General features: G+C 38.1%; 1 protein-coding gene across 3 annotated transcripts in view; it reads left to right on the plus strand.

The window, feature by feature from the left end:
- The window catches only part of pax3b (paired box 3b), a 74,965-nt gene extending 59,215 nt beyond the window's left edge, over positions 1-15,750 (plus strand). For 2 of the 3 annotated variants that reach the window (XM_067994685.1, XM_067994686.1), the window contains 2 exons: positions 13,620-13,866; positions 15,716-15,750. In XM_067994685.1, coding sequence (XP_067850786.1) covers positions 13,620-13,866; positions 15,716-15,750 — 282 coding nt within the window. Of the gene's footprint in view, positions 1-13,619; positions 13,974-15,715 lie in introns of those variants that run through there. The other variant, XM_067994684.1, reaches the window with a different exon arrangement.
- The last annotated feature ends 460 nt before the right edge of the window (positions 15,751-16,210 follow it).

Consider the following 16,210-nt stretch of genomic DNA (forward strand, 5'->3'; position numbering starts at 1 on the left):
CCCATTATTAGATTTTATTTTTAAATCAAGTGATGGCAAACCGACAAATGTGCGTGAGCCATGCCTTGTGTGTTTTCTAGAGCGAGAGCCAAGCATTTCCCTTTAAATAAGTTTTGGAAGAGGGTACGTTTGTCTCTCATGCCTGCTCAATGTCAACTTTTTTGCAGAAATCTGAATTTAATCTAATTTTTAAATGCAATTGTGAGGGAAACTAAACTGGGTTGGAGAAAATGAGCCACACTTTTCTAGATTTCTTTTTGTGTAGTTGTGTAGTTGTGTTAAAAAAAACTTTTAATATCTTTGCTTACCTAAAGTAACTGACCATTTTCCAGCTGCTGTTTGTATCTATTAAATGCCATTCACCTAAAAATAACTCAAGTAGCCAAGTTAACAATTTACTTTGGCTCTGAAATTATACTGTAGGATATGAGTATCCATACATTTAATGCATTTGTCTGAAATTCCTCTACTCTGCTCTTTTAGTGAAGAACTTAATCCATTTATTTTAACTGGGTTCGTGCCTGTGCTAAAATAGCAGAAGGAGAATTTCAGAGAATTGTGTTAAGTGGTCATGTATCAGTATCCCACAGCATAATTTAAGGGGCTTTGTTTTCAGATTTTTTTTGTCATTGAAACATCTTTATTTTCCTTTATTTCATTGCCTAGATTAATATTAATATTATTTCAATGTAGAATTTAAAGATCATTGATTAAAAAGATCTAAAGTTGTTTTGTTTATTTCCTATCAATGTTCAAAGTGAAAAAGAATATAACTTAATAAAAGAGAATTATGACAAAATATTTATGCTGCTTTGTTTCAAGTCCACTTTGTAAAATACAGTTAAAACTAAGGAGAAAAGCACACAAATAATTGCTTTCTTACTTAGTTTCCCATTCCTCAAACGTAAATGCCTCCTGTAATTTGGCCAAATACTGTGCATGTAGTTATTTAAACTTATAGGCAAACAAAACCTTGTAAACTCTACAATAGATTTCTTCAATCCAGCAGGAACGAATGTTTCACACACTTTATTTATCATGTTAAAAAGGATGTACTGAAAAATAAGAACAATTTACAACAACTTTTAATTATTTACCTTCACTAGAAAAAAGGTTCCAGTAAAGAAAACGGAATTTTCAGAGAATAAAATTTTCCAATAATTATAAACTATTCCAATCTGACATTTAAGTTGTTTGAATAGTTAAAATATTCTGCACCCGTTAATTTTTTTTTAATGGTGCAGTATTCTCATAATAGCCCAAAAGGATTAATGCAGCTATGGAGTGCATCCAGATTATAGTTCTCATTCAAAGCTACAACTGTCTCATTACAGTACTGAACTATTACTGAGCCACTTATCATAGTCAAGTTGAATGACACAGATCTGATAGGCACATCATATTCGAGATTAATTTTAATACTTGGTGGCAAGTTGTGTAGTTGTTGATTACATTTTCCACGGAGTTGAAGTCATTCAAGGCAGGTTTGTTGATGATGTTTAACATACACTTTAAATATTGGAAAATGTGTCAGGGCAATTATTGCAGTGTGTGGTGACTTAAAATAAGATATTTGATTTTCATAGAAATTACAGCACAGAAGGAGGCCATTTGACCTATCTTGCTCTGCCAGTATGAACTCTTCAACTGGAACTATCTACTCTAATTCCATTTCCCTACTCTTTTCATCTATCCTTTTAAAATACTTGTACAATTTATTTTTAAATGATGTTATAGTCGCTGCCTAATAGTGACATGTGATAAAGATTATCATATTCAAATAACTTCCTTTGTGAAAAAGTTTCTTCTAACTTCTTCCTTCATTCTTCAGGTAATTATCCAGTCTATACCCACTTGTCACTAATTCACCAGCCAGTTAAAACAATCATTCACTGTTTACCCTCTCCAATTCTGCCATTATTTTGAAAACCTCTTTTAGATCACCTTGGAAGTTCTCTGTTCTAGTGAAAAAAGTCTTAATTTTTTAAGCCTTTCCTCGTAACTATAACCTTTCATTCCTAGGCTCCTTTCTGTGAATATTTGTTGAATCTTTTCCCTAGCACTAATCGTCTTCCTATAATGGGGGTGCCCAGTTCTGAAAGCTGAACACCAACTGTGGCCTAATTAATGAATGGGAAAATTCAACGTAATTTCCTTGCTTTTATATTCAATGCTCATATGTATAAAATCCAGAATCCCATTTGCCTTTTTATAGCCTTTTATACCTGCCTTCTAACCTTTAAACATCAATGCAGCAGCACTCCTATATTTCTCTGTTCCTCCACTCTTTTAAGGAGTTACCATTTAGGATACACTTTCTTTCACTATTCCTTTTCCCAAGATGTACTTCTTTACATTTCTATGCATTGAATTGGATCTGCTACCTCTCTGTCCACTTTGCAAACCCATCTATAACATCCTACATTTACCAGTTTGCCATGCTCCTACTTTGGTATCAGCAGTAAACTTCAATATCATTTCTCTTGTTCTTTTTGTCCAAATCATTTAGATAAATGGAAAACAAAAGATATCCCAGCACAAATCTCTGTGGCACACCACTACTCACATCCTACCAATCCATAATAAAAAAAAATCCATTTATCCCTACTCTCTGCTTTCTTGCCCCAGCCATTTCTCTAGCCCAGTGGCTCTATTCCCTTTAATACAATTTTCATAACACGTTTCTTATGTTACACTTTAGAAAGTGCATTCTTAAAATCTATGGGGTTGATTTTAGTCTTTATCGTTGGGCTTTAAGCATTGCCTAGGCAAAGCGGATCCCACGCCATTACAGAACCTGCCTTATTTTCATTCCATTCAAATTACCTGCTTCATTACCTAGAACCAGATCTAGGACTACATCCTTCCTTTATGAACTTACAACAGTGATTAAGGTAACAGTCCTGAATTTTTCCAAGAGCACCTCCCCATTTTGGCCACAAACTTTTTTGTTTTATCCCAGTCTGCCTTAGGATAATTAAAATCTAATTTATCCAAACTGTCATATCTGTTTTACTTATTTATCAATACAACAAATTTAACAATCAGATAATTTGTTAGCATACTAAATTAAAATACTGTAATGGGGAGCACAAAACTAAGGACTAGAAAACTATTTAAAGTAAAAACATATTTTAGAACATAAGAAAATAAGAAATAGGAGCAGGAATAGGTCATACTGCCTTTCGAGCCTGCTTCGCCATTCAATCAGATCATGGCTGATCTTCGACCTTAACTCCACTTTCCCGCCCGATCCCCATATCCCTTGATTCCCTTGGTGTCCAAAAATCTATACATCTCAGCCTTGAATATATTCAATGGCTCAGCATCCACAGCCCTCTGGGGTAGAGAATTCCAAAGATTCACAACCCTCTGTGTGAAGAAATTCCTCCTCATCTCAGTCTCAAATGGCCAACCCCTTAAGAAGAGACTATGCCCTCTAGTTCTAGACTCTCTATCCAGAGGAAACAATCTCTCAGCATCTACCCTGTCAAGCCCCCTAATAATCTTATATGTTTCAATGAAATCACTTCTCATTCTTCTAAACTCCAGAGAGAATAGGTCCATTCTACTCAACCTCTCCTCACAGGACATCCTTTCATCCCAGGAATTAACCTAGTGAACTTTCGTTGTACCACTTCCAAGGTAAGAATATCCTTCCCTAGATAAGGAGACCAAAACTGTATGCAGTACTCCAGGTGAGGTCTCACTAAAGCCCTGTACAACTGTAAGACTTCCTTACTCTTGTACTGCAACCCCCTTGCAATAAAGGCCAACATGCCATTTTCTTTCCTAATTGCCTGCTGTACCTGTATGCTAACTTTTGTGTTCCTTGTATGAGGACACCCAAGACTCTCTGAACACCAACATTTAATAGTTTTTCACCATTTAAAAAATATTGAGTCTTTCTATTCTCCTTACCAAAGTGAATAACCTCACATTTTCCCACATTATACTCCATCTATAAATCTACAACTATAATATGCAATAAAAGCATACACAAAATAAATTGCAATATGTGATATACTTTTTTTTTGGTAAGATCATTGAGTTTAACCATTACTTTTCAAAGTTATAGCCCAGTGATTACCATCTATTGTAGTGTTTATTTTTATTTATGTAATTCCATCTAATTTTGAAATGGGATACAATGCCTACATTAATCTAAATTTCATGCTAACAATTCCTCTTTTTAGCTTTCTTTGTCACAGTTGACACGTATGCTTATTTCTTTATGTAGACATATTTTGACTTATTCTAAACAGATACACATTCAAGTTATGCAACAGCCATAATGGATATATTAAAAATGTAAAATGATACAATGGTGAAAAAAAACCTTTTCCTGTGTTGTGTAGTCATAGTTCATTGTAATTTTTTTTACATATGAAAATATTATGAAAGTTGATGATTAAGACCATATGAGCATAAGAGAGCAAAATATTTAAAACGCCACTGATAAGAAAACGAAAAAGCTTCAGTTTGCCAGTAACTCATTTGGATGCACTGGTGCACCATCAGATATGTACATTCTAAATTTAAAGTTACAAAGGTCACAAAACAGATTTCATTTCATTCCCCAGATTTACATATAACTCAAGTCCTTAGAAGTTCTGTTACAAACTGAAGACAAAATAATATGGTATCAGGTACTTAAAAAAATTCAGATAAACCTTATAGTTGCCAAAAGCACTGTTTCACAGAATTTCACTGTTTCACGGAATTGCAAAGAAATGTATGCCCCGTGAGTGTATCATAAATGCACCTAAGATGGTGTTAGCATAAAAGTATTTTATTGCTCCACCGGGGATCATCAGAATGATACCAGGGGTCCAGATACAGTAACAGTTGATCCTTGTTATTCACCTGCGCTTTAAAGCTGTGCATTTGTTATATAGACTAGGATTGTTTAAATTTAGTATGGCGATCTTTGTATGATCTATATAATTTAAATGTGGATTTTTTTCTGGTCATTCTCCTAGCCAGTCGCAGCTGGAATGCGTTTGCATGGATGATCAGTTTTGTGAACCATGACAACAAATATTACAGTTCATGCACTGAGAGCTGTTTGTGATGTTTTCAAGTTTATCTGCTTATTTATTTTAAGCCAGCTGTATGGCCAGTTGAAAAAATTGGCCAAGAAATGAGAAACTGTAAACTTTTTCTTTATTGTTATCAGTATCCATGCAGTTTTGGGTCAAATGTAAGTAGGAATAACGTACAATGCTTGTTTGAAGAGTTCCTCAGCTCAGTGTTCAGGTGCTTTCACTTGTTATCATGGAGGTTTGAATATAATTAAGTCAAATGATTAAATTTAATACTCATATAATTTTAGCTTTTACTACTTTACCTTCCAGAAATCAGTACCGATATAGCATTAAGGCTTATACAGTGGAACTTGTTTAAAGTGAACTCGATATAGTGAATTTCCATTTAGAGTGAAACAATTCCAGTCTCCCAATTCACTTACCATTTAAATGAATTTGGAAATGCAGCTCCTATTATAATGAAGTGACTACCTGCTGTAGTAGAGATAATCCTCCATTGTTAGCCCATAAAGAGCAGTGGGATGTATCTTTCAGATCAATGGAAATTGGTGCCTCCAATCTTAAAGCATATAATCTGTACATTCACTGAATCTCATATGTCTAAGATATACTGTAGCAAGTGATATACAATCTGCTGCATTTTGAACAGCAATGCGAACAGGCAGATGAAGTTATGTTGCCCAGTTTTACTGTTGTGGAGTAGAGGAAACGCCAAACTCTGAATGCACACTCAATCACATGCACAGATTCCTAGGTATTGACCTCTGGCTACCAGTAAGATTTGAAATGATTAGAAAAAGCTGACAAGATAGTGAGCCCTTTTCAATCATTAGAAATAAAAATAACTGTAGGAAGTTGGGTAAGATCTTTTAAAAGCATACTGTGACGTGGGACCATCTTTTACGAGCACCAAGTACTAAACGCCACTAGAACTCCAGATTGGTGGAATTGTGCTGCAGATCTGCAGCAGAGTGGCATGAGATACTGTGATGCAAAGTATAATTAGGGTTTTGGTTACACATTTTAAATGCATTCATTCCAGTTCAGCCACAGGAAACAGTTTCACAATACTCATATGTGCTATAGATACAGTCAATTTCAGGTCAAGCTTAAAACCTAAAGTAGACAATGGCTCTGAATTGTCACAGGCCACAATCCCAGCAGTTGCGTTGTGATTGCACTCAAGGTACCCACCAGTCCCAACCCCACCAGAGTTGCAAGGTCAGTGGAAGAGCACCGATTGAATATTGGGCTGGCAGGCACCTATATCACAGGTAGGAGGAACCTAATTAACATTGGGCTGGCAGGCAGGAGAAGCAGGAACTCCCTGTCCTAGCCCTTCCCCCTTTTGATGCAGGGGACCATATTTGGGGAAAGAGGTTCCACCCCTGACAAGGCCCTCTGAAAACCTCCAGGGAAGGCCAGGACCTAGCATCTCCGAGTTACGGCCTATTTTCAGGGCCTTCTGCTGAACTCAAGTTGAAGTTTTGGAGGAATAGCACCAGAAGGCCTGTGTATTTTTGGGGCCAATGTTTTTTGATGCTGTGTTTATATATTTATGACAATTGTGGAGTGACATGAGGAAGGTTCCATGATTAGACTGGCCTCTGATTGCCCGTGAGATTTTTACTTATTGAGTTGACCAGGTAGTCAGCTCTTTGGATTAATAAAATTATAATAGACAGGAGGCTGCCTTCGTGTTAACTTTTTTCCTTAGCACACCAAAATTCTAGGCATGGTACCGGTGCCAAAGTTACAGCATAAAAGCAGTGTAGATCAATCTCAAGCTGAGCTGTTAACTGTAAGTGAACATGAATTTGTTACTGCCTTCAGTTTGTTAAAGGTCAGTAAGCAGTGCTCAGTCACTTCCTGATATGAAATGCTGTATTGATTCATGTAAACAAGGGCTCCTTGGAACCAAACCCCTAGCCTACCTGTAGAAGATACATTTAACGTGACATAAATAAGATACTAATTCTTGGCTCTTAGCTTTTGCAGAAGGGTTTCATCTGATTCCAACAGTATTTCCCATTCATATGAGTTAGAGCACTTACAAAATGGAAAGATTATTTTTTACTAATGCTTTCCAGTGCACAGTTCATATTTATCTTGTAGTCACAGGTAAACAACAAAAAACAGGCTCAAAAGCAAGTTACAAATCAAATTTTAGAAAAAGCACACAGAGGCTATTTTTGCCAGAAAAGTGAACCGTTTTTGCAATTAGATGAGTGTTGTTGAGAGAGTGTGGTTGCTGTTTTATAGGGTGCTAAATTGGGCCGTGTAGCGCCCATTGTTTTGGCGCTACATGGCCTCTCCAATATCCAAGATGGCGTCTTGGCTGCGCATGCACGTTTCCAGCCTGACGTGCGCCGGACGCCATCTTGGTATAGGAGTTAGCGCATGCGCAAATACCGAATGCCGGAAGCATGTAAAGTAAGGAGGAAATGGATACAATCAGTGCGCAACACTGATTTAAAGTGATAGACACCATTTTGGGACTTAACGCTCAACTCAACTCACAGTCTTAACCCTGACCACCTGAACGTGTCTTAAGAGTGCTTGGAGGACCCCCCACCAGTGCTATTTAATGGGACCATGCAGGATTTACAGGTTAGTGGCTGGATTATTGCTTCTGGCTGCCGAGACATTTGTAACTGTTTTTGGAGGTCTCCTATACTTGAATACTAGGACTAGGAGACATAGCCTAACATTTAGAGCCAGAACGTGCAGGAGCGAAGTTAGGAAATGCTTCTACAAGCAAAGGGTGGGAGAAGTTTGGAACATTCTTCTGCAAATGTCAGTTGATGCTAGCTCAATTGCGAATCCTAAATCTGAGATTGATAGATTTCTGTGAACCAAGGGTATTAACGGATATGCGGCTAAGGTGGGGATATGGAGTTAGGTCACAGGTCCACCTGATCTCATTGAATGGCAGAACAGACTCAAGGGGCTAAATGCCACTGCCACTTGCTGCCTCCTGATATGCGCCACCTTCTGCAAGAAAGCGGGACTTGTGTATGGGTGATGTGCTTGTCATGGTTGAATAGCTGGCAGTGTGTGTGGCCTGTGAGTTGTGGGTGGGCGGCTTGCAACATTGGTAATGTGTAAGGGTGAGAGGAAGCACCTAGTTGGAAAGGTTGAGTACTGATGGAAAGAGTTTGTTGGTATGTGGGTGATGGGGAGTGTAGTGCATGGAGCAGTGGATGTGGCTAGTGGTGTAGTTGGTAGGAGGCGCCACTTGACAGTTGACCTCACTCACCTTGACCACTCATGTCAAAGCATTGAATTTCTTCCTGCACTGCATTGATGTTCATGATGCTGTACACCTGGCATTGACTTCGTCCCCCGCTGCCTCCCACTGCCTTTTGGATATATTTCTGGAGGGCCTCTTGCCCCCGCCTCCCTCCTTCTGTCCACCTCTTGCATCAGCAGAGAACCTTGATGCATGCTCTCTCGCAGGCCTGTTACAAATTCAGATCAGCAGATTGGTGAGGTCTGGAATGCAGATTGGAGGATGTGGGATTTAGTAGTGCAACTTTTATTCAATGTTTTAACATAACTCATCAGTTTGTAAACATAGGGACGGGAGCGGCATCTGTGTTTTATGTGTGTGATGTCTGATCTCCGTTCAGACAGCAGACTGTTACTTTCAGCAATTAACAGGTACCAGCTACCTTTAAGAGATTTTTAAGAGTCAGCCTGCCTGTAAGAGATTGGAGCTCCCCCTGCTGGTCGAAAGTGCAAATTACATTGAATCCTCATGTCAACGCTGACTCAGAACGCTGCTCGCAGGTAAGTCCTCAGGCCTGACGAAAGTCTCATCCTGCCTGTGCAGGGGCCATTGGGCGCGGGGTAATAGCGGATCGCGCTACCCCCGCCCAATAATAGGCCCTGTCCAATTTTTTTTCTCCCCCCATAGTGTTTCAAAGATCTGTGCAATTCATCTCACAATAAATCACAATAATGATACCTATCGCATTCATTGTTTATTAATATGATTTAATAAAGTTCATAATACAATTCCATGAATGCATTCAGAATTTTATACAATCAGATCATAAACATTATTAGGATTTTTAAAAAATCTGAGGTTAAATTGCCATAAAATTGAAAACCAATACAGCCTTTAGACTATTGAAACGATTTTAGTTTATTTTCCATTCACTATAAATGTCACCATGAATTCATGAATTCATCTAATCTCAATGCTTAATACCAATGAGTTTTTGTTGTCTTAACTTACTTCCCAGTGGACATTAGTCTATGGAATAAAACGGTGCTTTTTTAGTAATCTCATCTGAGAGAGGCCAGGGGTTGAAAATGTTGGAAAGGTTCTTTTTCAGAGAGAAGTAGTAATGACTGCACTGTCGATTGAACGCCAACATACTTACTTATTTGCTTATTTTGCCTGTCCTCTGCCTAAACTATGAGCTTTGCAAAATTAAAAACTGAAAATTGTCAATTCTCCAACAAATTCATCTTTTACTCGTGGGCATTCAGAGAATCATCTCTTTATTGATGGAAACACCCTGGTACCTACAGGCAGGGGGTGGATGCTCTAGACTAGTCCTGCTTTCATTCAGTACTTGCAGTATGATTTGGTGCAGACTAGTTCTGCCCTTCCTGTAACTCCATGCTTTAAGTGAGAAGGTCACATTGAAATACCTTAACTGACACTCTGTGCCTCCAGGCTACTTTCTTTTTCTTGTTCTCAAAGAACCATGCAGAAATTACTAAAATCTAATTATTTTGCTGTTAATCAACTGCAGGTTGATTCCTGGAGCATTCTTATCAGCAGAAAACCACTCAGGGCAGAAAACATTACTCAATAGACATGTAAGGGTTTATCACAAACAGTTCTAAAAAAAATAGATTTTCTGAATTTTTATGGTAAAATATTATTGGAAATCAATGTAAGCAGTTAATGGATTCCATAGTCAACATGCATTTGAAATAGCTATCACTGGTAGATGGCTAACTTGTGATAATACTGTATTGGCAGGACTACTAACTAAAAACACACAAAAGGTGAGTTTAATCCTAATAATTTTTATGGTCCAATTGTATAAAATTCTGCATGAAATCATGGAAATGAATTTTCAAAATAAATCTCGAGTTATGTTTGCAGCAAATAAAATCTTGTGACAAATTGAAAGAGTGAAGTTTCCAAAATTCATTCATACAAGTCATACATAAAAGATACTATTCATTTCCAGAACTTCTTTTAAAGTGTTTTTTCCACCTTCCCTCTAACTTTCTCTGTTCTGTTCCTGAAGGTGCTGACTCAAACTAGACTATAGTTCTACAGGCACTCATTACCCTTCAGCACCTCATTCAAATTCTTCATGAGTAAGTCAAATTATTTGACTTTTGGTAGCATCACAGCCGAGTTAGATCCTGTGCTCTACCCTACACTCATGGACACACATTTTCCAGTGGGAATCACTGAATAGTGATAGGGATCAAGATACCTGGTTGATATTTCCAGCCCTCCCCTCTCCCACCCCCACCCCACCCCACTCTCCTGCCTCGTCCAGTGGCACAGAGGACATTTGTAATGCACAGCTGCTCCACTGAGATCAGCTAACACAACACAGACCAAAGATCAAACCAGAGATCTTCCTGATCTGTATGGCTGAGTTCTACACTGGACAGTGAATTTACCAATTGAGCCTGTGGGGGTGCTAAAACATCAAGAGCTAAAGTATTAAAATTTAAGAGTGCAGATCAGCTCCAGGGAAATTGATCCCACCTTATGAGTAAAATCCTGATCCAGGTATAGAATTTCAACATGCAAAATCACCTCCCATTGACCGCTGTTTTGGTATCTAGAATCCAAACGTGAACACTTAAATACACAATCCTCCTCTGAGCATCAAAGTTTCCCCATTTTATCCAATTTTAATCCTCAGCAAACTAAATATGGTTAATCCACTATCAAAACTACGCCTAGAGGGAACAGTGCAATTTAGAAGTTCAATCAATTTTGTGTAAATATATATATTTTTGTTCTACATTCTTTGTTGCATTTGTTTCAATTGAATGATCTGGTACTGGTATAAAGATTTAGCAATTTTTTAAAAAACAAAATCTGTAATTTATGGAAAGCCATGTGTAAATTTTTTGGGCTAATTGCATTTATTGGGAGTCAGACGGATAATTCAAACTGAACACATTGATTTACAATACGCCATTTAAATGTTCAGGCCACAAGGTTGGTTGTTTATACTGCAGCATTTAGGAACAACTTACACAGAAATGGACATTGTGTTGCAAAATTTCAAGTTATCTTATTTTCCTTGCAAGTTTTCCCATTTCCAACTTTGCCAAAAATAAATTGCATTGGTCGACATTCAGGGTCATAAACTGACTTTTGTCAGCAACAGGAAACTTTAAAATATTTAATCCTTTCACTGGCATTCCTCCAAACATATTAAGATTTTGCCTATAGGTAGGTTCATACAATTGAAGAAATACTACAACGCCTTAGGTTATAGAAATATTAAATAGAGTGTATCGAGTTCCTCTTAGGAAAATGTAGGATTGTCCCTTCCAACCAAAAAAAACCTTACTCTTAATTAAAATTATGAGGACTTCACCTTTTCACTGTTATTTGATCCCAAAATTGGTCCATAGATGTAAATTGCCTTTGACAAGAAATTACTCTTCAATAGACTGTCCTGTACCTGTTTATAAACTGGCAGCAATTTTAGTTTTGAGTGCTGCTTTTTATGTTTGTGGAAGATGATACTGCACAAATTTAAAGCAAAGAAATGCATTCCATTGTAACCTTTCAAAAATTGACTGAGTGAAATCTGTATAATGACAGTATTATTTTACATTTGTGTCTAAAGTTGTATCTGAAACTAAGAGAATACTTAAAAATGTAATTTATGAAAAAATACATCTTTTCTAAAGTTAGCAATTTGAATCACAGAAGCCGACCTTTGGATACAAACCAATCATATCATCTAATATTATCCAGCAGTCTTTGTTAAATCTTCAACATCTGGATAATATAGGAACATTAGTTTGGTTGGAGTGGAGATTCTCTCTTGCTATTGTTGAAGGTGGAGGGGGGGGGGGGGCGGTGGGGAGGGTCGGGGGGATAGTGGTGATGGTGTGTAGAAGTCAAACCATGTCAGTATAGGACAAGTTTGGTGGTCAGCTGGTCTTTTCATGTCCTTCACTTCTGTGTGTTTGTGTGTACTCCTTGCTCCCACATTGCTCCCACTGTGACTTGGATACCTGCCAAAACTCCAAGTCACTCAACAGCAACTATTCTCATTTTTCTACATATACCACATGAGAATATAAAGAAAACCGGGAAAGAAAAAGGCCATTTGGCCTATTCAGCTCATTCTTTTTGTATTGATTCAGTTTCTGGTACTGATAAAATAAACTGGGCTGAATTTTCCTTAATCTGCCTTGATAGGATTGGGGCAAGACTTGCTGTCCCAATCCCATCATGACTATGGCCTAGTTTCATGGGTCAGGGGTCACAATGTACTAATGGCAGCCTCCTAGCAGGATCCCCACCAGCAAGGGGAAGTCCAGCTGTGGCCACCAGGAAAATGCAGGCAATGCTGCATTGCAGCACCGGAAGAGGTGGGAGGCCTTTTTAAATGGACCACAAGGCTCTGAAGACTGCAGCAACTCACTTACTGAAGGCCTTGGTTGAGACCTTCAGCAGGTAAGGGATTAGGCCGAAAAGGAGGGATGGGAGGCTGCTACTAGGCACTCTCCCTCCATCAGGATACTGGCCTTCCTGCCAGTACCCCTGGGACTCCTGCCAGGCTTCACATTTTGGTGCTGGGGACCAGCGGCATGAATGGTGGGCAGGAGGAAAATGCATCTGGAACCCGGTGCCTGCCTCCCTGTTGGCATTTACATGCAATGTGCAGGGAAAGGGCAGGCAGCAGTGGTCCTGGTGGGGGTTGGCGGGACAGGAAAATCATGGTTGGGGCAGGAAGGCAGTGGTAGGGCTTACCACCTGATTTTTCCTCACTATTTGTACCACTGTCCTGCCTGATTTGAGGTGGGATAGCAGAAGAAAATCCAGGCCACAGTGTCAGCCTCATCCTGCCCCAGAATCAAATCAGTGTTCATCGGGTTTCTTGCTGAACCAGGAACTCACCAACTTTATGTTTTAACTTATTTAACGGAATCTGCCACACTTCTTGGGGGTTTATTCTATAGCTTTGCAGTCCTAATTATAAAGAAATGATGCCACAGGTCATGTTTACCTCACAGTTTCATCAGTTCATAAAACATGTCTCATTGTTCTTTTCTGCTGGTTTGACTTCAAAATGAAGCGTAGAATGAAAAACCTACCTTTGGATTTCTGCAGTCTGTTCTGTAACTTTTGTTGTGCTCTTATTTTGGGATCCACAAAGAGTGCTGGGCAAGATTGCAACATTTAACATTAGGGATCACAACCCCACTGCACAATGATGTGCGCGAAATGCATTAAAAATACTGAAAAATTATAATAAAAAGTCATGGAAATGTAAATCAAATATATCCTTGGTATTGATATATTATTAATGGTGCAATTTTACATTTCTGCAGGTTATGGGACTCCTGGCAAATCCTGGTGGTGTTCCGCACCAACCACAAACTGACTATGCCCTGTCACCACTAACTGGGGGTCTGGAACCATCCACTTCAGTTTCTGCCAGCTGTAGTCAGCGGCTGGACCCTATGAAACCTCTCGACAGCTTGCCCACGTCCCAGTCATATTGCCCATCAACTTACAGCTCCTCAGGTTACAGCATGGATCCAGTGGCAGGATACCAGTATGGACAATATGGGCAAAGTAAGTGCCATGTAAATCTAAGCAATACATTTAGCTATAAAAATGCCTACCCACCCCATCCTTCATCGATTTGTATCAAAATGTGTGACACAGTGTACAAACTTTGATGATGAATGTGAAATTCAGTACGATTTATTAGTCTTGTGTACAAACATGTTTTGAAATAATTGCAAAAAATATTGCTATGTTTTGGCACATAGTGCAACATCCCAGCCATATGCACAAGCAGAGCATACAAAAGTTGATAAAAAGAAAAGTTGGTATTTGGTCAACATTTTTATTTGATTCAGAGGAACCATGATGAGGGGAGGGGCCAATACCACGGTACAGACTTTTCAGGATTAAAATTATATTACATTTGAGAAACGAAAGAAAGGTTGACATTTTTCTATACTGCGCTGTTCTGATATCTGAAAATGTAATGTCATGCCTTGTATTTGGATAACACTTTACACATTGAAAGTTACCACAGTCTGGCCTAATTATATTCAGGTTTTCCCCCCTCTAGTTCTATTAGGCTGCCAAAAATCTGTTACCATGAAAATATTTAATCTCATGGCTGTAAACATCTGTCCTTATAGCATGCAGCCAGCTGATACCTTATTTCTTATATTAGCTGGGCTGTAGTTTTAATTAACGAATAAAGAACACTAACTGTTTAATTATTTATAGGCTGTCCTATTATAGTTTTAACACAGGTTTTTTTTCAAAGAAATGTTTGCTTTGAACAATACTAACTAAAGCTTAGTCAACATCTCTCCTTTGTTCCTTTCTAACTAAGTGACACAGTATCTGTTTTTAGTTGGCATGCAATCCAAAACTTTAGTTCGTTACTTTTTAATCTTAATTTTCACGGGAATGGAGGTTTTGTGAATTGCATCATATTTTACTTCAGAAATACAAGTTTTATTCAGTGATAATGCAGGGATTTAAATCTCTTTTCAATACTCTTTTTAATGCACTGGTTAACGCGTTAAGTCAAATTCTGTGTATGCTATTTGAACAGTCATTAACTCATTTAAGATAGACAGGTTAACAACCCCATTAAAAAAAGTATACAGAAGAATTTGATGTGAACACATTAACCAGTGCAGAGAGTGGAATTTCAACCTGTTAATGTTTTTTTGCACACTACACTTATTTTATACTTGTGAAGGTTTAAAGATGTTGCAAATGATATGTTAACATTAATTGGTAAATCTTTCCTCGTGAGCTTCACTTCCTCCACAACTGAGAAGCTAAACAAATCTGTGGTTGTGATTACAGTGCTACTGTTGGTTCAAAAAAAGAAGTTAGCACAAATGGAATAAAAGTTCATTTTGGCAAGAACAGTCTTCGTCATGATGAGTTCACTGGAAAGTTAACAAATTGGGTTAGATCACTCAGATAATGGGTACAAAATATCCACAAAAAGAAGAACATTGCCATGCACTTAAAAGTTCTGCCTATTTCTAATAAAATAATTTTGTTGACCGGCTGAGTTAAAGCACTATATATAATTATCTTCAGTGCTGTCAGCAGCATCTTGATATGATTAATTGCCGAGACCTAATATATGCTTGCCATTTATGTAGAACCTAAGGCCAAGGTCTGTCAAAAAATAAAACAGCCACTGGAATGTCGCTATTAAAAACACATGTTCCGAAAAAGGCCAAATCAGGCATCATCTTGGACAATATTCCTGGATCCGTGTGGTACTGTCAAACTTGTCCTAATATAAACAAAGTAACCCTCGTAGTTTTGGCAGGTCATGATTAGCCCTGACAACATTGTACCTGCATTTGACATGGCCCCTTGCAACGATGTTGTCACAAGAAGCATTCCTAAGTTTCTTTTACTTCCATTACAGGTGCCTTTCATTATCTGAAGCCAGATATAGCATGAGTGAAAATGTCCATAAAAAGTTGAAACGACCTTTGTTCTGGACCCACAAACATAATGGGACTATGGTGCCCACAACGGTTGGATCTGTTCCCCCGAAACAAGCCAACTCTTGTCTTTCTCTGATAATGGTTTTCATTTGTGATCAAAGGAAGAGTCCCTTGTTCTAAGTTTTGGTTTAAACATTACTTCTGTTGCCTTAGACGTTGGCTCTTCTGTTTAGAGAAGAAGATGGAGAAAATTAATTCCCATTTGTGGTCCACACATACGATTAAGGATTTGTGGCAAGCATTCAGTAAATGATGAGCGAGAACTCTTTCCAAGTTATTGCCATAATAATGAAATCTTGTGCATGCCTCAAGCATTCAATATTAATTGCATCTGTGTAATTTGATCAGGATTATAGTGATAAACTGATTTTGAACCATATATACTGATGACTGTTAATTCAAGTAAGTCTTCA

Source organism: Heptranchias perlo, chromosome 13 (assembly GCF_035084215.1).
Source record: "Heptranchias perlo isolate sHepPer1 chromosome 13, sHepPer1.hap1, whole genome shotgun sequence".
NCBI classification, from domain to species: Eukaryota; Metazoa; Chordata; class Chondrichthyes; order Hexanchiformes; family Hexanchidae; genus Heptranchias; species Heptranchias perlo.